At 38.8% G+C, this 20383-nt stretch overlaps 1 protein-coding gene across 2 annotated transcripts in view; it reads left to right on the plus strand.

The window, feature by feature from the left end:
• The first annotated feature begins 4851 nt into the window (after window positions 1-4851).
• The window catches only part of LOC137185621 (alpha-2-macroglobulin-like), a 37093-nt gene continuing 21561 nt past the window's right edge, over window positions 4852-20383 (plus strand). For both annotated transcript variants that reach the window (XM_067593868.1, XM_067593869.1), the window contains exons 1-14: window positions 4852-4956; window positions 5098-5278; window positions 5529-5685; window positions 6174-6226; window positions 6951-6971; window positions 8496-8661; window positions 8737-8821; window positions 8954-9092; window positions 10764-10881; window positions 10984-11093; window positions 11199-11375; window positions 16540-16764; window positions 17544-17607; window positions 18045-18190. In XM_067593868.1, the coding sequence (XP_067449969.1) occupies window positions 4871-4956; window positions 5098-5278; window positions 5529-5685; window positions 6174-6226; window positions 6951-6971; window positions 8496-8661; window positions 8737-8821; window positions 8954-9092; window positions 10764-10881; window positions 10984-11093; window positions 11199-11375; window positions 16540-16764; window positions 17544-17607; window positions 18045-18190 (1728 nt within the window). In that variant the 5' untranslated portion in view covers window positions 4852-4870. The remainder of the gene's footprint in view (window positions 4957-5097; window positions 5279-5528; window positions 5686-6173; window positions 6227-6950; window positions 6972-8495; window positions 8662-8736; window positions 8822-8953; window positions 9093-10763; window positions 10882-10983; window positions 11094-11198; window positions 11376-16539; window positions 16765-17543; window positions 17608-18044; window positions 18191-20383) is intronic.

Below are 20383 nucleotides of genomic sequence, written 5' to 3' on the forward strand. Positions count from 1 at the left end.
GTCCATGTCTTGTATACATGTAAAGACTGTGTGTGTGTGTGTGTGTGTGTGTGGGGGGGGGGGTTAATAGTTGTGTGTCCGCCTTAAAGGACCAGTGTGTAGGATTTAGTGGCATCTAGTGTCGTCTGAATACCCCTCCCCTCACCCTCCCCTTCCAAGCATGTAGGAGAACCTATGGTGGCCGCAAAACTTGCTAGATAGGTGCTGGTAGCCTTCCTGGAGTCTCTGGGTGGGGTCTTGGAGAGGGAGTCACCTGGGGATATGATAGTTCTAAGGGACATTGACACTAATGTGGTTATTAGAGAACCTACGGGCATGATTGGGAGGAACAGCTGAGAATATTTGAACCAGAGTGGTGTTTTGTTTATTTTTTTTATTTTTTTGGAGGGATATTTTTGTAGCAAAAAGTGCAGAGAGACAGGAAACAAGAGTAGAGAAGATGGACATGGCGCCTCTGCTATTTGACTGTGCTTGTCATAGCATGTTTGAGCATAAGGTCATGCATAAATGTACCTGCCACAATAAAACCTTATGCCAAAGGTCAGTTCACCTTCATGCCATCCACTCAGTTATTATGGAAGTAGAAAAATATCAAATTTTGGAAGGCAATCATGATAAAGCTTAATTTACAACTATCAACATGTTAGAAAACATCTAGCTCAAACAACAATTTGATTTTTCAGGAATTAAATGTTTAGTGGCTTCAAACTGTCACCCCAGTTCAGTCATATGACGACAAAATATGCAACAAAAACTAGCTCAAACTTAACTGCTTTCATCCAGTGTACAGTGTAATGATCTCATGATTATCATTGATGGTCATTCATTTTCAGTCTTTCAGGCACAATACATCCCACTTACTCTCCAGTGCAACAGTTTGTAATCTTTTTTTGGCTGATAGAGCAATGTAAACACTCTGTTTTTCTCAAGGGGGCAGTTTCATGGACCAAAGTTCTAACACCCCAACACTGACCGAGTGGCAGCACACTGTGTAGAATAAACATGCATGTCCACTCTGATAAGTGTTATTTTATCACATCCACCTTGTTCTCAAAACCTTTCTATATATGAAACGTACAGTATGTGCTAAATGTGGCTCAGTCTCTTTGTGGTGTCCTCCTCACTGATCTGCATTTGTGCACAAGAGTCCTGATGTTTGAGGTAAAACAGGTATATGTTGATTTATAAGATTACTCTTCACTGCTCTGCACCGTCAGTCGCTGCCCTCCACAGTTGTTGGCAGTAGTACAGATCAGAATTTATGTTCTGTCCTTTTAGCAGCAAAGCGTAAAATGAAATGAAGCAAATTCCCACGTGAGCGAGGTTGTTGTCTGTGAACAGAAAAGAGACCAGGTCTGGAATGGTTTTAGAGAGGGCCTTGAGTTTTGAAGACAAGCCAAGCGAAACCTAGCGCTCAGACTTCACCTTGTAGCGGAGGACAAGGTAGGTGGCCAGATGCAGGATGATGAAGAAAAGCTGTTGGAACTTACACACCTTCCCCGGACACTCGAGCTCTGACCGGTTCATCCCATAAATGGAGAGGATCACCCCTTCAAAGACATACCTGCGAGAAAAATACAAACAGTCAGGCACATTCATAATTGCAAATAGCTCAGTGAATTATCTCTTGATTCTGAGTCAGAATTTAAACAAGACTACAAATCTGAAACTCCACTATCAAAACACAAAACACTTCATCTTAGTCCACAAAGTGAAAGTTTTAAAAATGTAAAGTTTGTCTTGAGTTTGTTTGAGATCAGTAAAATCAGTAGGGTCAATCCTCTTGGATTGTGCTCGGTAAATGTCATGGAAATCTGGTTGTTAGCTGAGAGGAGGTATTCTCTTTAAATTAACATTTTAACCTGAAGGTGGGCCTTGAAGAAAGGTCATGGAGTGTATAAATGGAGAGGGCTCTGAAGAACATATGTTTCGTCTTGTGTTCAATTGGAAATTTCGGCCTAATGGTGACAGTACAGGATAGGTCAGGAGTTCACCTGAAACATTAGGATTCATCCTCTGGGGACTATGAATACTCAATATATTCAGCAATTAGCTTATAGCCTTTATAGACCACAATGTTTATCAAGGAGAACATTTTGAAATTGATAATGGTGCTAGACAAAATGTCTGAGTGTTAAAAATTATTTAGAAATCAATCATTCTGGGGATCATGGGCACTGACATCCAATTTTCACTCCAATGTGTTGTATTTGTTTTATATCACTTTGGGTAAGATTTTTCCAGCTAGATTTGTCCTGGAGAATGCAGATTTTTCAGCCCTAACAGGGTTAGTAATCAGAATTTAGTACAGATGTGCATGACAAAGGACTGCACAGCAGAGCGGCAGCTGGATGAAAGCAGAGATAATTAGACGGAGTGATGCGCCCTCATATTAAAAATAATGCCATCCGAACTATCAGACTAAAACTGAAACTAACACAGTAGCTTGTATAAGTCTAAAAAATTGCTTTCCACCATTGAGCATTTGAGTATTTGTTAAATTCAGACACTTTCACAAGGAGAAAAGCCCTGTGCTGCCCTGGTGTGTCTGTCTGTGTCTGCTCTGTCACATACACAAAAAGTTTCAGAAAGCAGCATCTTCTATCCCTAATATACTTAAAATCAGTGAGCCATGTTTCCAAAATAAGGTCGGTGTAGGGTAGAAATCTGGTTACTGATCTTCTGCACACATACATGGATTTATGGTATCCAGGTTACTGAAGTGCATGTAAACACACTGACTGACATGAAACCTCCATAAAGGTGAAAGTCCTGGATGTGGGATTTCAAAATTGCAACATCCCAGGTTTGAGTTCGACCTTTGTTGCATTGCTCTCTCCCTCATTTCCTGTCATGTTAGTACACCTCACTGCTTACTTCCTGAATTCATTTGCTACTTTCAAAACCATTAAAAAAATCTTCTACAGATGCACACAAAGGTCTCATTTCCAGTATGTAACACTGATACGCAATATGTTCCAAAATTAATATGTTAAGCTGCACATTGAACATGGTACTTCTGTATTGGTTTTGAAATTAATTTGATTTTTGAAGTCAGCATATCAAATAGGAAAGGTGAACAACCTGGAAATGTGTCATCCAAAATCAATACAACTTTCCTGAACTAATATGCTAACTTAGAGGTTAAGACACCCACCAGTAACTGCAACATCCCTGCTTTGAGTTTGGCCGGGACTTTTGCTGCTTCTCTCTGTCCCTCATTTCATGTTATATCTTTGTCGTCTGTAATCAAGATATAAAAATGCCTCTATAAAATATTTTAATACACTAACTTTCAAAACTCATTTAAAAATATTCTACTGCACTGTACATAAAATGAAAATAGGCATCAAGGGAAGACAAAGAAGCTTACACAGAAACACCAAATGCAAAAAAATCTAAATATTAACCCAACACAAACAACTTGGCCACAGTCGTAAACAAAATAAAGGATGTAAATTGAAAGCACTATGGCTTTAATTATTCCTGCTGTCCATACTGGCTGCCAAAAGATCCCTTCCGAAAGCAATTTCAATGTAAATTATGGCGGACAAAATCCATAGACCTATTATTTTGCAAATACTAATTTCAAAATTCATCAGTCAGAAAAAGCACTTGACCTTTAGATAGGGGAGTCATTTTTACACAGAATGGGACTGAAAATTTTGTCCCTCATCACTTACATTGAAATCACTTCAGAGAGGGACGTCTCTCTGGGGCCAGTATGGACAGAAGAACAATGACAATGTCTAAAAGCAATTTCAGTGTCCATAAGGACATGTGAATGTTGTTTTGAGACAAACTTGAAAGTATGTTAACCTATCCTTTAACACATCACATCAGAGAGAGGGAACCTATGTTAAGCAACTTTCAGGATAAACATAATCAGCCTCATGGTTTCTATTTAACAAGGACTCACAATACTGTTGAGTGCTCCCTTTCAGGTACAGAGGTATCATACCTGATAAATAGTAAATCTGGGCTGAAAAGGTTGAACTTTCTCTAAATATAATAAAGGAAATTCAATTGCATATATGTTTTTTGACTCATCACCTGGACAAGAAGGATGTGCATGTGTTTTGCACACTGATTACACATCATGTCAATGGAATTTACCTTCACCAATCCAATAACAAAGTTCTCTGAAATTGTTTATCATGTGTGTTGATGAGCACAAATTTATAGTACTACCACACCAGGAGAGATGGGCGATGAATAGGCAAAGACATCAGCAAACACTTTAGGTCCTGAAGTTGTTAGCTGAATTGTCCATCTTTCCTTTATCTTTCATCTTTTCCTCTGATGGTGCGAAATGCATTCTGAGATAGGTTCAGCCGCAAAGGCTCCATCCATTGGATCCTTCAAATTTTGGAAAAGAAGGCAGCATTTCTTTGAAGGAGCCTTCGAAATGGGACAGGCTTGTTGTGCTGCTGTGATGCATTTGTTCTTCAAATGCAGCCTTTGAGGGATGCAGCCCCTGAACAATCTAACTTATTTGGGTGTGTGAACCCTTCTTTGTGCTATGAACTTTGTTTTTTGCTTGAGCATGATGTTCTTTACTTTTACTAAATAATACTTGTCCCCAAACCAGTATATTTCATAATATATAACCGTAATTATAATTAATTTGTAATTTTTCAACTATCTGTCTAAACCATTCACAATGTGGTGTCCCTAAAAAGGGGTAGTGTTTACATGCTTCCCACTAAGGAAGCCAAAGTGTGTGTGTGTGTGTGTGTGTGTGTGTGTGTGTGTGTGTGTGTGTGTGTGCGTGTGTGTGTGTGTGTGTGTGTAATGGGTGAAAAGGGGTGGGGTTGTGTAGCAGAGCAGGTTTAACAAATGTTGACTCTTGGGCTCACCCCAGTCAGTCATGGGTCTTTCTGGGATTCAGATGTGGACATGGACACTGTTTGTCTGCCTGAGCTGGTTGTTTGTGGGTCAAGTGGTGGCAGGACCGTAAGTTTACTTGTACAGTCTGAACATTTAAAATCATGTAGTCTATTGTGTACATTTGTAGTAACTTGTTACAGCATAATCTTTTGGGTTGGAGTTTCAGTAAGGTATCTACTGTATGTGTGTATGTTTCTGTGGCTGTAGGCAGTACATGGTAACCATTCCTGCAGTTGTCGAAGCTGGAGCTGAGACCAAATTCTGTGCGGGTCTCGTGCAGCCCAATGAGATTCTGGTCATGACCGTCACTCTGATGTCCAAAAACAAGAACACAACCCTCCTTGAGAAGACATCTGGCACAGAGTTTCACACCTGCGTTCATTTTCAGGTCACCTCCCAAGACAGGCTTTGATTCATTTGATCATTTATTTCACGAAAGAATGTTTTTAATATTTGAAACTTAAATATTTGTCCAGTATTTTTACCATTGATATTTAGCCTCAAATTACATTAAAATGTTTAACTCCTGATTTACAAAAAAAAATCAGATTAAGCAAAAATGAATATAATGAGGCCTTTGATTTATTATTTTTGTGAGTTAATGATTAATTTAGCTGGTCTCTATATTTCTGTCACAGGCTCCTTTAGTGCAGAAAAATGAGGTGCAGATATTGGAGGTGGAGGTACAAGGTGACACATTTTACTCAAAAGAAGTCAGGAAAGTCATGATCAAAGTCTATCAACCAATGACATTCGTCCAAACAGATAAACCAATCTACCTCCCTGGACAAACAGGTAACTTTGAACAGATAATATAGGATGTATCATACAAGTCTTTATCAAACAAAGCTTCTATATTCTTGGCAGAAGTACAATATCCATGGTGTGTGTATATAGTCTCCCAGCCTTTAGCCTAGTGCATGCAGGTATTGGCTTCAGGCCCCCTTTGAAACTTAAGTGGAATAACAAAAGAAAAAGTAAGAGTTGAACTGCTGTTAAACAGATAAGACAACTACAGTACTTCACTAAACTGAGATCCTAGATGTTGATCACATTGATTTTGATAAATATAGTTCCAAGTTAATATATGCAAGACAGAGCAGCATGAATAATGAAAAGCTATTAGTAACTTTTGTCTCACTCTAATTTTGTCAAATTTGAAACTTTGACAATTATATCATGTCTGCCTGGATAAAAGAAATACATTTCAGCAGCCCGTTATGGAGTTAAACACTGAAGATGAGTTGTAAAGGCTTCGTGTAATCTCTTTGCATTTCTCTCAGTACATTTCAGAGTCATTACCCTGGACACCATGTTTAGACCTGCCAATCAGCTGGTGAGTGTCTGTCACAACCTCATTAAAAACAGTTCAGGTACTACTGGATGATAATGGTGCAAGTTTTAATTTGTATCCCAGTGAAAACCATTAATCACTTCAGCTAGTGCAGTGGAACTGAACAGAAGTTACCTACCAAAGTGAAAAGATGGTAGTGCTCTTTTACCTGGGATATGTGTTTAATCAGTCTGTGTAAATAGCTCAGTGTTAGAGCTGCTGTTGAGTCTCTGATTCAATAGTACAACCAGGGCCCTCTTAGGTAAACTTGCATGTAATGAGCTGAAGGTCTCCAAATAGGACACTTGTTTCAAATGTTGCAACATTTAGCAGCAGAGAATCAAATTTGAACCTGCGAAACATCCTTGTATTTGTTATTTACAAAACAAAATTGAACTGCATTAACATAAAAAGAGTTAAAAGTGTGAGATACAAGTAAAACACAGGAAGTTTTTTAATGATAAGAGAAAGGAGAGGAAACATAGTAAACTGTAATCTGCAACTGGATTGTGGCACATCCTTGTAACAGACTGATGAACTGAGTCATGAGGACATCATATGAACCTTCACTTTGCACAGTAACATTTTTGTTGTGTCTGATGTCAATGAAATGCACTTTGATGTTTGATTTTATTTGGGGGAGCTGTCCTCAGGGTTATTTAGTTATTTGGGTAGCTGTAATAACAATCCACCCTTTAACAAATCTCTTTGTGTTCTCTTTTTACAGTACAATGTTATTGAAATTGAGGTAAGACTGCGGTTAACATGAAAATATCCACAATCCAATGCAAACTGGGACCATTTTAGGCTGTTTTTTTGTTGTGAAATCTTTGTACAATGTAAAGGATCATTTGAGGGTAGTTCAAATGCTGTCATGAATTGAATAATTTGACAGATAAAAGTGTTAAAAGTATATATTGTTTTCACATTCAGGATTTATAAATAGATTCTGAAAGTATGGAGCACTTTGAGCCAATTTAATATTTAGATAACAATAAATATTTCAGAATAGTTTCTGTTTTTTTCAATGCTGTGTTAATATGATACTGACCATTATGTATGTAGAAATACGTCTTTGCTGTAACAATTACTACTCTCCATACTGACCTGAAGCTAATCTCTCTGAACGCAACTACACCGTAAGAAATGAGGGTCAAAATCCACAGCCTTCGTTCTGTGTAAATATATGCATTACAAAGTTCAGCTGACGGTAATATAATGCTTCTGCAACCTCAGTTAGCTGAATCAAGTCAATATATTCCAAAGTTACAGACTGTTAAGAATGAAATTCCCTCTTTTTGTTTCTCCAGAACGTTCCTTGCTGAGCCGTGGCGGACGGATACATTCTAGTAGTTGCTTGTAGATTTGTTGCCAGAACCAGCTTTTTACTCACATGTAAAAGAGTGAAGCACTAGGGGTGTGCCCAAATACAAATACATTATTCGGCAAAGCACAAATATATATATTTTTTTTTTACGAATATTTGTTTCACACAAATATTTTTAAAATTATTTTTTTTTTGGGAAGAAAAAAAAACATGTCAAATACCAATATCAAAAGGTTGGTTACATGGCTATCTCAGTCTCTGTCCTCTGCTTCACTGTTACGTCAATCAGCAGGTCTCAATGAGAGGAGTCACATCCACCTGTTACACGACACACATTTCCTAATTTTGACATCACTCCCAGAGTTGAGTTTGAGACCCAGTGTGGGGACCTCCTTCATAAGGTAGTTTATTCATGAACATTTATTGTAACACTTTGTACAACAGATTGCAAAAATACTCCAGTTTCCAGCTTCCAGCTACCACAGTTCAGCAAGGAACTTCAGTCAACGGAAGCAAAAAAAGGGAATATCGTTAAACAGATTAACTTTGGAATATCCACTCGACTTACCTAACTGATGCTGCTGAAGCATCATATTAGTGTCATCTGAACTTTGGAATGTATATTTGCACAGAATGAGGACTCTGGATTTTGACCCTCATTTCTTACAGTTTAGTCACGTTCCAAAAGAATAACTTTTTAGCTATTAGCTAGATTAGCTTCAGTATAGAGAGTAGGAATGGTTAAACCAACTAAGACCCATTTCCACGTATATAATGGCACATCAGTATTGTATTCAGATTTGAAAAAAAAACTGAAACTATCTTTTAACAGTGATGTTGGGGGATGTTTGAGTCAATGAGACACTTAACATTAGCAAAGTCACCACTGTTGCCCAGCCCCAACCTTCAGTAAATACATGTTCTTCCTATTGATTTATTTAACAGGATGCTAGAAGCAACCGGATTGGACAATGGCTTAACACCATGTCCAATGGTAAAATATTGCAGCTGTCTTACTCCTTGAACTCAGAGGCACGTGAGGGAATTTACAATGTCGTTGTGTGGATTGATGGACAAAAAATAAATCACCAATTCAAGGTGGAGAAATATGGTGAGTTACATTACTTTTTTTCATTCAACAGTTTGTAATGAATTAAGAATTATAACAACCATATTTTGTCCCCAGTTTTGCCAAAATTTGATGTAACAGTTCATGCATCAGATGAAATAAGCATTGGAGAGGGGGAAATCAAAGCTGAAGTCTGTGCAATGTAAGTGGTGGGACTTTCTCACAGATACACTTGCCTCATGACATATTATGATATAAAACTAAATCTGTATTGGTGAGTTGGTGAGCCCTTTGTAACAATGCAGTGATTTTATTAAACTTCCCATCTAATCAGATATACTTATGGACAGCCTGTGCCAGGCAGTGTTAAATTTGAGCTGTGCCGACCTCTGGTGCTTCATCGATGGATCACCATTATTGAGCCAGAGGGACTCTCGAGCACGATGCACCCGTGCTACAGGGAGACAAAGCAGGTACAGTTGCTTTAGCTTAAGACACAAAATATAAGAAAATACACGTAACACAAGATATAAATATACAACACATATTTAACATGAACTACAACCTGGTACAAAAGTAGGGTTGGGAGGAAAAGGTTCACATAAGAGCTGCAATGATTGATGGATTCACAGATTTACAAAAGTATTTTATTCTTAATGATGTAAATAGTGCCCCTTTTTCTATTTATTGAATCAAGAATCAACTGATTGTTTCTGAACAGAATTGTGAAACCTGAAATGGGTACATAACAGTGACACAATACCATAAATATAACTGAATTACTGGTAAGGCTGTACCAGCTACTAACAGACAACAGGACAAACTGAATGCCTGTGGTTGCCAACAAGAAGAAAAGATGTAGGCCTTACCGCTGCTCCACTCGATCCTGAGTAATTGGACCAACCTGCTAAACCCCATCTTGGATCACCAACTGTAGGCATTTAGTGTATATTGTGGCCTGTTACCTGCTGGTACAGCTGTAGGTGTGCAGCTGTGGGAGGAATAGCGGAGGTTATGAAAATGCACCATTGCACAAGGGTTGTTCCAGATGAGTCAGAGCAGAGGCAAGTGCTTTTAAAAAAAAAGTAATACATTACTTTACTTAATTACTCCCTGTGAAAGGTAATTAATGACACCACTCGTTACATTACGTTACCTCTACCTCTCAAAAGTTCAGACAGCTCTGCCATTTTTGTCTTTTCTCCCGTACGTGTGTGTGTGTGTGTGTGTGTGTGTGTGTGTGTGTGTGTGTGTCGGAACTCTAGCCAAAGTCACGTCATGAGAGGTCAGGCAATTGTTGCGCAAGTGTGAATGCATACCTTTTGATTATTTTTTTATGTTACTTTGTAACATGCTACGCCCAACACCGCCTTTGAGCGAGGTGTGCTTCCTAAATGTTAAATGGGTGTGAGGTAAACCTGCATTCTGTGTTGTTGGCAACCGGGGCATTCAGTTTATGTTGTGGCTTGTTAATAACTGGTACAGCTGGAAGTCTTCATGGTAATTAAATCCCCTAGTCCTAACAAATCCTTTTACCAGTACCAGACATTCATAGATCCCAGAGGATGAATCCTAAAACTTTGTTGATCCCCTGACTGGTTATCCCCATGATGTTGATATTTTAAATTCTGTTAAATACCAAACCAAGTAATGATAATTGCCTCTTTCATGGAATTGTAGAACAATGACATTCACTTTCCACAAACCCTAAACTGGTTAACCTTGTGGTTGTCGCTGCTCCCTTTTGCAGATTGTCATGTTACCACTACATTTCAACTGATCTATATAGTACCCAAATATTTGGAGCACTGAACCTCTTCAATGACCTGTTCCTTGATTACAATCTGAATTGGAGTTTTGGGCTTCATTTTGAAATCAACACATGTATCTTTAGTTTGGGTTGCATAATTTAATAGTAATAGGTTCACATTAACTGTTTCCAGTTGCACAGACACATTCTGAAGTTTACAGATGCTTCAGTGGTTTGGCGAAATGATTTTGCTCAGAGCATTGCTGTGCTTAAGAGCAGCCTCACACAGTGGTTAGCATATTATACAGACACTTAGTCTCGTTCGATGTGGAAGGATGAGAGCTACAATTCTGCTCGTGTTGTAATATCATATATTTATTTTTGTTCTATCTAGACAGGAAAGAATGGCTGTGCCACATTTATGATTGAGATGTCCACTTTTACTAAACTTGGCAAACAGCGACTGCTGGATAAACTGTATCTCAAAGCCTTGGTGGAAGAGCAGGGGACAGGCAAGTTTTAATTATTTTCCAAAATAACTAAACTATTGTTTTTATAAAATGTTTTAACAATATGACATACACATGGTTTTAACATGGAGGCTTTTCTTACAGGTACTTCACACTCACAAGGGAAAACAATGGAGATTTCTTACGTTGTTGGAAAGCTGTCCTTTATTGACACACCCAAGATTTATGAGAAAGGATCAAATGTGGAGGGAAAAGTAAGTGAGAGATGTTACTTATGATGTTAGAGATGTTTTGATTTTATACACAGTGTAACTGAAGCCATGTGCATTCTCGGTGCTATATCTTTTTGTTTTCATCAGGTTAAAGCAGTTTACTTCAATAACACACCTATTCCTGACACACTGGTCTTCTTGTTCAAGAGTGAAAGTTGGTCAGCACGCACAGGACCTCTACTACAGAACCTCACTACTGACAGCAATGGTATCGCCACTTTCTCATTAAGCACAACTAACTACGACAAAGACATCAAGCTAACAGTAAGTCAACGATTCTGGTATTTTAATAGCATAGCCAGACATGATAACGGTAAAATATACTGGTGCAAAAGCTAGAGTAACAAGCTGTCAGTCACAACATGCCCCTTAATTTGGAGTGCTTTTAATCTCCAGAGTGGAAGCAACACCACCAGTGAATCAACACCTTCCTTATGGGCAAAGTTGAGACATTTGGTAACATCAATGTTTCAAAAGCTGTCAATTCTTTCGAAGTTGTGTAATCTATTTTAATACAATACTCATATGCCCATATGTACCTTGGCAGAATTACTGGTCTCTGTAATCATTTGTCTTGTTAATACCAGCAGGTAAGTGATCTCTTACTGATGTGGTTTCAATATAAGAGAAGGGGACACAATAAAACAGCCCTGGTCCTGTGTAAAAATGCATTCTCAAGTTCAGCTAAAGCTAATATGAAGCTTCAGTAGTTGAGTTAGTTGACCAACAACTTTTTCCACATAATATGGGAATGTGAGTATTGTCTTTATACAGCTGACTCAACAAGACAATAACAATGGTGTAACGCAACAGCTTAAACCCGATTTTATTCATACAGAATAGGCCAAAATCAAATTTATCCCAGATGGCTTCACAATCTGTACAACAAATGACACCCTTAAGGAAAATCAAAAAAAAAAGCAGTTAATTGCTGATGACACATGATGCATGAACAGAACAACAGAAGCTTCTTTTGATGCCAAGGGTTTCACAGAGTCTGAAATGTACTTTAAATTACATTTGTAGAAAAGAAGTCAGCATTTACATTATGACTACGCATCGAATTTGTATACAAAATCACGAATACAATTGGTCACCTCCTCTGCAGACTTATTCTTCAGAGGGTAGGTCTCTGCCTACTTTGCGTATAATCAACCATTACACAAATGTATCGATTACCACACTCAGTTATAATGAGTTTGAGTAGGTTGATCCCAACCAATTCAAATGGTTTAGTTACCTGAAAAGGTTGGATGTTAATCAAGTATCTGCATAGGAAGCAGGTGGTATGTAGGCATATTTAGCTGCAGGGACATTCAGTTGCACAAATAACCTTACCGCTGTTGGGCTGTATTGTCTTTTCCTTTAGACTGGCTCGCTCTGCTTGGCAATCTGGACACTGAGCAACCTGAAGCCAAAAAAAAAGAAAAAAAAAAATCAAATTTATGTATGTCATAGGCCTTGTAGGAAATGGGATATCCCACATATGATGTACTTGTGTTCTAAAAAAAGAAGAATCAATTTAATTCTTGCTTTGATTTGACAGATTGCTTGTTTTGGTAAGTAGGCCTTCATGTAAAAAACTGAGGTAAATTAGGGTGACCCTTCTAACTTACCCATTTGTGGATGTCAGTTTCCATTCTAGTCCAGTAATAGGGGCTGATTACCACAAGTTTTTTCCACACCACAGTATGATCCATACCTACTGCAGCTCAGTTCTTCAAATAGCTGCTGATAGCACTACCTTGCCTAAATGTTCTTGCTTGTTTCTTCTTCTCCAGCAAATGTAATGAAGAAGTCCATCTGGTCAAAGAGAAGCTCAATGTAATCTTAATACAAAAGAACAAATGTCATCATTGTGATTGATGGTATACAACATCAATACTAACCAACATCAATACTAACCCTTGAGCACAAAATGTGAAGCTCTCATGTTTACTGAGGCCTTCTGGAAAGTGATTATGGAGTTTGAGACCTATAATTTCTTTTACAAGTTTTGCTGCTATTTTTCCTTCTTTCTTTCTTTCTATCTTTCTTTCTTTCTTTCTTTCTTTCTTTCTTTTTTCTTTTCTTTTTATCACTGACTGTCCCTCAAGCCCTATAAACCCGAGGTGACCGTGCTTTTCAAGTTGTTGCACCCAAATTATGGAATACTCTTCCCTTATCACTGTGATTCCTAGAGTCCTGTGAAATCTTTATGAAGCAGCTGAAAATGTTCCTATTCAGTTAGGCTCATGGTTAGCCTGTCTGAATAATGGCTTATTTCCTTGTCTGTGTTTTGGAACTTTTGTACTTGTTTGTGTGTCTCTGTCCTCATTTGTTTGTTGTTGCTGTGATTTTAACTTGTCAGCCCTGCACTGTCTGTTATGATATTTTTCATTAATGTGAAGCATTTTGTGATTTTATATCTGTGAAAGGTGCTATACAAATAAACTTTACTTTACTTACTTACTGCCAGTGATGCAAGCACTCTGGCTAAACAACAGAAATTGGATTTCAGAGCAGGACGTGTTGGAGTGGTGGAGAGAAATTAGGTGGACAAGATCTGAAGAGGCTGGTCACTGGGTATATCATAGTGGAAATGTTATATATTTCCACATTTGACTCACCCTCATTTAGACGCATTAGAGAAAATACCAACAAAGAGCGATTTCAAGCTGCCACACAGAAAGACATTTGCTGGCTACCTCAAGAGAAAATGCGGTGATGGCATCTAATTTGAAGGCCACATGCGGAGAGGTAGACTATGTTTCCACTACAGCTGACATCTGGACAGCTAACAACAAAAGCTTTCTGGGTGTAACAGTTCACTGGATCAACAGTTTAACTTTGGACCATAGCATGTTAAGGAATCAGAGGCAGGCACACATTTGATGTTATTGGCACAGAGATAGAATTCATTCATTCATCATATGGACTGCTTGGCAAAATTGTAGCCACTGAGACAGACTATGCATCAAATTTTGCCAAGGCATTTAAAGCCTGTCATATTCTGAACTGGAAGAAGAAAGCTACTGGTGCTGTCATCCACAAGGTGGAATTCCTTTTATGGTTTCCTTTTATTAATTCTCATGAGCTGAATGGCCTGTGTGTTAGACTGGGAAATAAATGCCTCAATGACAAGGATTACCAATTCCTGCAGGAGTACTGCACCATCATGAAGTCGCTTACAGCAGCATCTTACAAGGGGAAACTGTTGTTATGGGACTTTATGACCAACCCTTGGAGTCCTGATGTCAAGGACACTTGCCTTGAAAGACACCCTCTCAAGGATGACAGCTGGCCTTCCAGATGTCATCGTGAGGGTGTGCCTATATGTACAATTATCCAAACATCAGTAGTCAAAACACATAAGATCACTTATAGTGATCACGGTTACAATGCCCAACCGCTTATATGGATGAAAAAGCTTGGGACAGAGTCATTCCTATACAAATGCTGTTTAAATAATTCACTTATACTAATGAGGTAGTCCAATTGCAAAGTGCACTCCAGTTCGAGACCCACTGTGGGGACCTCCTTCCTAAGATGATGAGATGAGATTATTTCAACACTTTAATTTTCTTAAATTAAAAGCATAATTAAAACAAAAGCAGGATTTTGAAGCCTCTTTTATTTGAATAGAAATACAAATGATTTTGCTGCCTCAACAAATACAGGCACAAATACAAATACTGGTTTCTCTGCACATCCCTAGTCTTTTCACACATGAAAACATGGAAAAAAAATTTAAACTATGGTAATTCTATTTTCTATTTTCTTTTTACCTTACTTCCATAGTACACGTATGATGTGTATTTAGCGGCTGTGGCACCATTATCAGGCGTTGCGGCGCACCTCTGCAGGGTTGTTTGGAGGTGTGGGGTGGACCTGTTTATATGATACCACAGTGAAACAATCAGAAAATAACGTTTTATTCCTCTCATTGGATCTCACCGGCTTCCTCTTTGCCACTGCGTACTCTCCTCATCCACTCTCCAGCTAGCTCGCTCGTAATGAAAGTAATATAACAAGTAATGTAACTAATTATTTTTGATACCAAGTAATAAGTAAAGTAACTTATTACTTAGTAATAAGTAAAAAGTAACTTATTACACTTCCTGAGTAACTTGTCCAACACTGATCTCTAGGATGTAGACAGAATTGTTTCCTTGTCAACAATCAAGAGAAGACTTCATGACCACAAACTCAGAGGATTCACCACAAGATGCAAACCCCCTGGTAATCCTCAAAAACAGAGAGGCCAGGTTGCAGTTCACAAAAACATACAAAAAGAAAGCAGTAGAGTTCTGGAACAAAGCACTATGGACTGATGAAACAAAAATCAACCTCTATCTAAATGATGGAAAGGAGAAAGTGTGGCAAGGAAAAGGAACAGCTTATGACCAAAGGCATAGCACCTCACCTGTAAAACATGGTGCTTCTGTTATGGCTTGGGCATGTATGGCTGCCAATGGAACTGGTACACTGGCATTTATTGATGATTTTACTGCAGACAGAGGCAACAGGATGAATGCAGAGGTGTACAGGACACTTCTGTGCGCTCACATTCGGACAAATGCATCAAAACTCATTGGACGACAATCCTAAACATACAGCCAAAGCAACCAGGGTCAAGAGGTAGAATTTCCTCAACTGGCTGAGTCATTTCCCTGATCTCAATCCAACTGAACTGCATTTCACTTGCTGAAGACCAGACTAAAGGCAGAGACCCCACAACAAGGAAGAGCTGAAGGTGGCTGCAGTGAAGTCCTGGGAGAGCATCACCAGGGAAGATACAAAGTGTCTGCTGATGTCTATGGCTCCAAGACTTCAGCCAGTCATTGACTGCAAAGTATTTTCTGCAAAATATAAGATATCAAGTCACAATTGACTGAGCATGATCACGGCTCATCTCCAAGTCAGCACATGAAATTTAGTGTGATTAATCAGTGGGTGGAGTTTATAATAAAAAACCAAAAATTTGAGCAATACTGAACTAAAAACTTTGAAAAAATCATTAACCATCATCTTTTTGCAACACACATTGCAAATTGTGAGGAAACTTTGCTTCACTGTAAACTATACTCAATTATGAAGCCCATTAGTCAATGGGTAGAATCGAGATAATGTGGGCGCTTATCAATAAATTAAGAGTTCTCGTAAGAGTTGTTACCACTGTCTTATGCACACTGTTTCAACATGTTGAAGAGACTTTGCTTGACAGACCTGCCTGTTGCTAAGCTATAATTGGACAGTGTTCAGAGGAGGGAGTTAGCAAAGGATCATTAACTTAGGCATCACTACAGGATAGCCAATGTTAAAAGACTCTTTGTGAGCTTGCTGCTTCTGACAATAATCTTTTAAGAATGATAATTAGTAATAAATGGAATATATTTTATCATTTGTGTTGTTAGCTGGTTAATAGCACTTCTTCTCTACAATCCAGGCTAGCCTGACACAACGCCCGGAGCAAACATACCAAAGTCCACACTATAAGAGAGCAGAACACACTCTGTCCTTGGTCCGGCCGTCTTCTCCTCATTCTAAAACGGTCAGCTTTCTAGAGGTGAAGAAGAAGGAGAAACCACTTCCCTGTGAAAGAGAAGAGCCCATCTCCATCCAATACACTATAGTAGGAGAGACCCAGGGCTCTGTGGATGTGATGTGTTTGGTGAGTGCTGGGTGTAAAGTGTGTGTACACTTGGTGATAAATCACAACAACTGAGACTACAAACTACCCTTGAAAAAAGCAATGGAAAAAAAATTCTTTGCATTTTTTATTTCCTTGAGACAATAGCAACAATCAATGTTTTTTTTTACTGGAGCGACTTATTTGTTGCTAACTTCCTGTAAGGAAGCAAACTGAAAAGTCACACTATTTAAAGGCATCTAGTGAATTTTTTTTTAGCATAGCATACCTAAACCAAGTGGTAGAGATGGCTCAATCAAGTGAAGTTCAACACATTTTTCAATAAGATATAGTGACTCAAAATGTGTTCTGCCAAACAGTTGAGCAGACACACATCATGATTGTAGTTAAGATTTGGGAATCGACTAATGAGACCAAGTCAGGTTGAGTTCCTTGTGCTGTAGTCTGGGTCAGTTGTTGTTGATGTTCAAAAGAATTCTATGGTACGTAGTGTTTAAGAATCATATATACAGTTTACATCATACATGTTCGTACATTGATTTTTTATTTTTACCTTCAACATCACAGGTTTGGGTGGAAGCAATTATAAAAATGCACTGAAAAGGGTGTGCAAACAAAATAATAGAGATTAGAGAGAGAACGGAGAGAGAACAGCGAGAGTATTATTTTGTTATCCAAGTCATTCAGGTTTCAGTACAGAAGTACAGCTAGGATTCAGTTCACCTTGCTCTTACAATGTTCCCTCACATCCAGCTCTCTCTGGAAAGTTTACCGTTCATGTTTCTCTTAATTTCCACCAGATCTTATCCAGAGGAACCATCATCAAGCAAGAACTTCAGAAGGTCACAGTGCAAAAGGAACCTGGTAGGTAAAGATGGCTTTGAAAATGACTTAAGTGAGAATTATCTACCCATAAAGTCAGATTTGCAGAAACACTCTCCAGCCAGTTTTATGTTTTACTAATAAAATATTATCCAGTAGAATTTTGCTTCATTTCATACACCAGGTGGAGAAAGACAGAGGAGACAAGGGGAGAGAGAGAGAGAGAGAGAGAGAGAGAGAGAGAGAAAGAGAGAGAGAGAGAGAGAAGGAAATGAACTTTAATTAAATCTATAGCACTTCAACTAGCCGATACATGGATGATCCACACATTTCTTACTTATACATAATCAAAAGTCATGTTTTTGGTCCAGGGAATGAAAGTTTCCAAGACCTAAAATTGTAAATGTACTTTGAATTTGTGAAGGATTTGTGTTGTGTTGGTTTATATGGCTGACCATGACATTTTGTTTGCTTTTCAGTGACTGAGGGGGAAGTGTCCTTTCAGTTGAAAGTGTCTCCAGAGATGGCACCAGAGGTCCAGGTTGTTGCTTATGCCGTCCTCCCCAGTGAGACTATAATAGCCCACAGTGCAGACTTCTCCACAGAGAAATGCTTAAGTCACAAGGTCAGTGCAAAAAGAAGAAGATGATGATGTAGATTTAGATGTAAAATGATATATCAGTGTAGTCTCATGTTTAGGCTTCTACTTTCACAGCGGTTTCATTCAGCTGTGAAAAGCAACAGTATGTGCAAACCCAGTGGTTAAGGTGCAGTCACACAAGCACCAACCTGCAGATGTCCGATCTCCATTTCATTTAAAGCCTGTGCAACTGACGAATTCAAGGGCACATTTCCTGTTGTGCTGACTCAACATTCACCTTTTTCAACTATCACCTGCCGATTTGCATGGTCGATCAGTGTATCATTGCAGTGTTCTAGCAGAGTGACATCACCCCATTTAGGGCATTATTACACGGACAGGCTGCAAACCACAGTATCACTCTCAAATGTGATCCCACGGATCAATATTTAGTTACTACCCCCATTAGAACCAAAACATCAGTCAAGTCAACCAACTCACGTGGAATTATTATTTGAATGTAGAATAACTACAGCGCTGATGTATGGTGTCCAGGCTATGACCTCATCACTCCCCAGAGGGAAGCACCAAGCTCAGCACAGCAGGGCCAAGGAGTGATAATAACTGAAGCAAAATCTTTCAGTTAGTTCAGGCAGCCAACTTGATTAATTACGGCGGTGTACTTATATTGTCACTGCTCTGCTCACTCTTTTACTGCATGCCTGTTTCCACACGGCTCACCTGAAAGATATGGTGTCAAATACTGCAACTGCTGTTCATGTAGAATTTCAAAAGCTCCACCTCCACCCTCCTTTGCTCGGTTGGCGCATACGGCAATAAAGGTTCCTAGCTTCCGAGTTTGCTTCTGTGCTGTGTAGCCTATTGAATATGCACAGCAGTGTTTCTCCCACTGGCCCCACCTGGCCCTTTACATTGTGGCAACGTCACAGATTTTTAAATCGCTTTTCTCAGCTCGAGGAAAGTTTTATAAATATAAAACCTGCATGGATCAAAAATTCACAACAGAAAGAGCCATAATTGAACTTGTTTGCAGTTCAGGGTGTCTTGTCAACAGTTTTATAGAAGTCTCATTTACAATGGTGGTCTATGGGGAAAATGTTTTTTAGGCCGCAGGGGTGTTTTTCGCAGCAATACCGTGAGTAACCACTGGGAAAAATTGGCTGCAAAGCTGATTGGCAGCACCCTATCCACCTCTTATAATACATCCATGTCCTGCAGATTCTGAGTTTACCTTCCCCTAAGGTGAAGTTAGTATCGTCACTCCCCACACCCAGCTGTTCCATGAGTTGGCTGAGTGGTGCGGCAGCATGCATGGAGCTAAAGAGTGAGCAGAGTACTGAGGGCTTAAATACACCGCCATGATTAAAGTGGTGCATTGGATATATGTTGGAGTGCAGGCTTCAACCCAAGTTGAATGGATTATTATATAAATGGAAATATGTACAGTAATGATCTCTCCCATCTAGGCTTGGACCTTGTCACTCCCCACAAGGAGGCACCAAACTCAGCAGGGAGTGGGGTGTGACGATAACAACTTCCCCTTGCACGCCTCATTTCATATCTTTCTTTTGTCAGATGAGAGGCTAATGTAATTGTACCTTAAGAAAGAGAACAGAAAATCATGAGCTACATGGGTTGTCCCTGTATCAGCCAAATCAGCTACATATTGAATCTAATGACATTTTAAGATAAGTTTGATAAATTTCCATTTACCACTGAGATCCATCATGCCTCCAGACAAACAAATTGGCCTGTTCCTGGACAGAAATCTGAGGGTGAACAATCAGTCTATCATCTTAAAAATAAGAAAATGTGTCTTCTATATACATATTATAATAACTACTGTAGGAGCCATGAATGGATTAATTTTCAAGTTTGAATGAATTGCAAAGTAATAATTTTTTGTTTTATATTTTGGTTTGTTTATTATTGCACGATCACAGTGATTGATAATAAGGTCACATTGATATGGGCGGTGGTATCCAATAGTTAATATAAGCACCTGTTCACCTGCATGCCGGCTGGTAAGAAAGAGACAGAGGGTGAGTGGGTCGTCGTATTTTTGGTTGACCGCTGTTTTACATCTGATCGCTGTGATTATTTTGAGTATATTTTGTGCATGTTATAATAAGTTGATCCTTTTCATTAATAAAAGTTATTAAACGTATTTTTTGATCTCAGCGAATCTTTTTGGTAGCGTGTCAGACAAACGGCAAA

This window comes from Thunnus thynnus, chromosome 7 (genome assembly GCF_963924715.1).
Source record: "Thunnus thynnus chromosome 7, fThuThy2.1, whole genome shotgun sequence".
Lineage (NCBI taxonomy): Eukaryota > Metazoa > Chordata > Actinopteri > Scombriformes > Scombridae > Thunnus > Thunnus thynnus.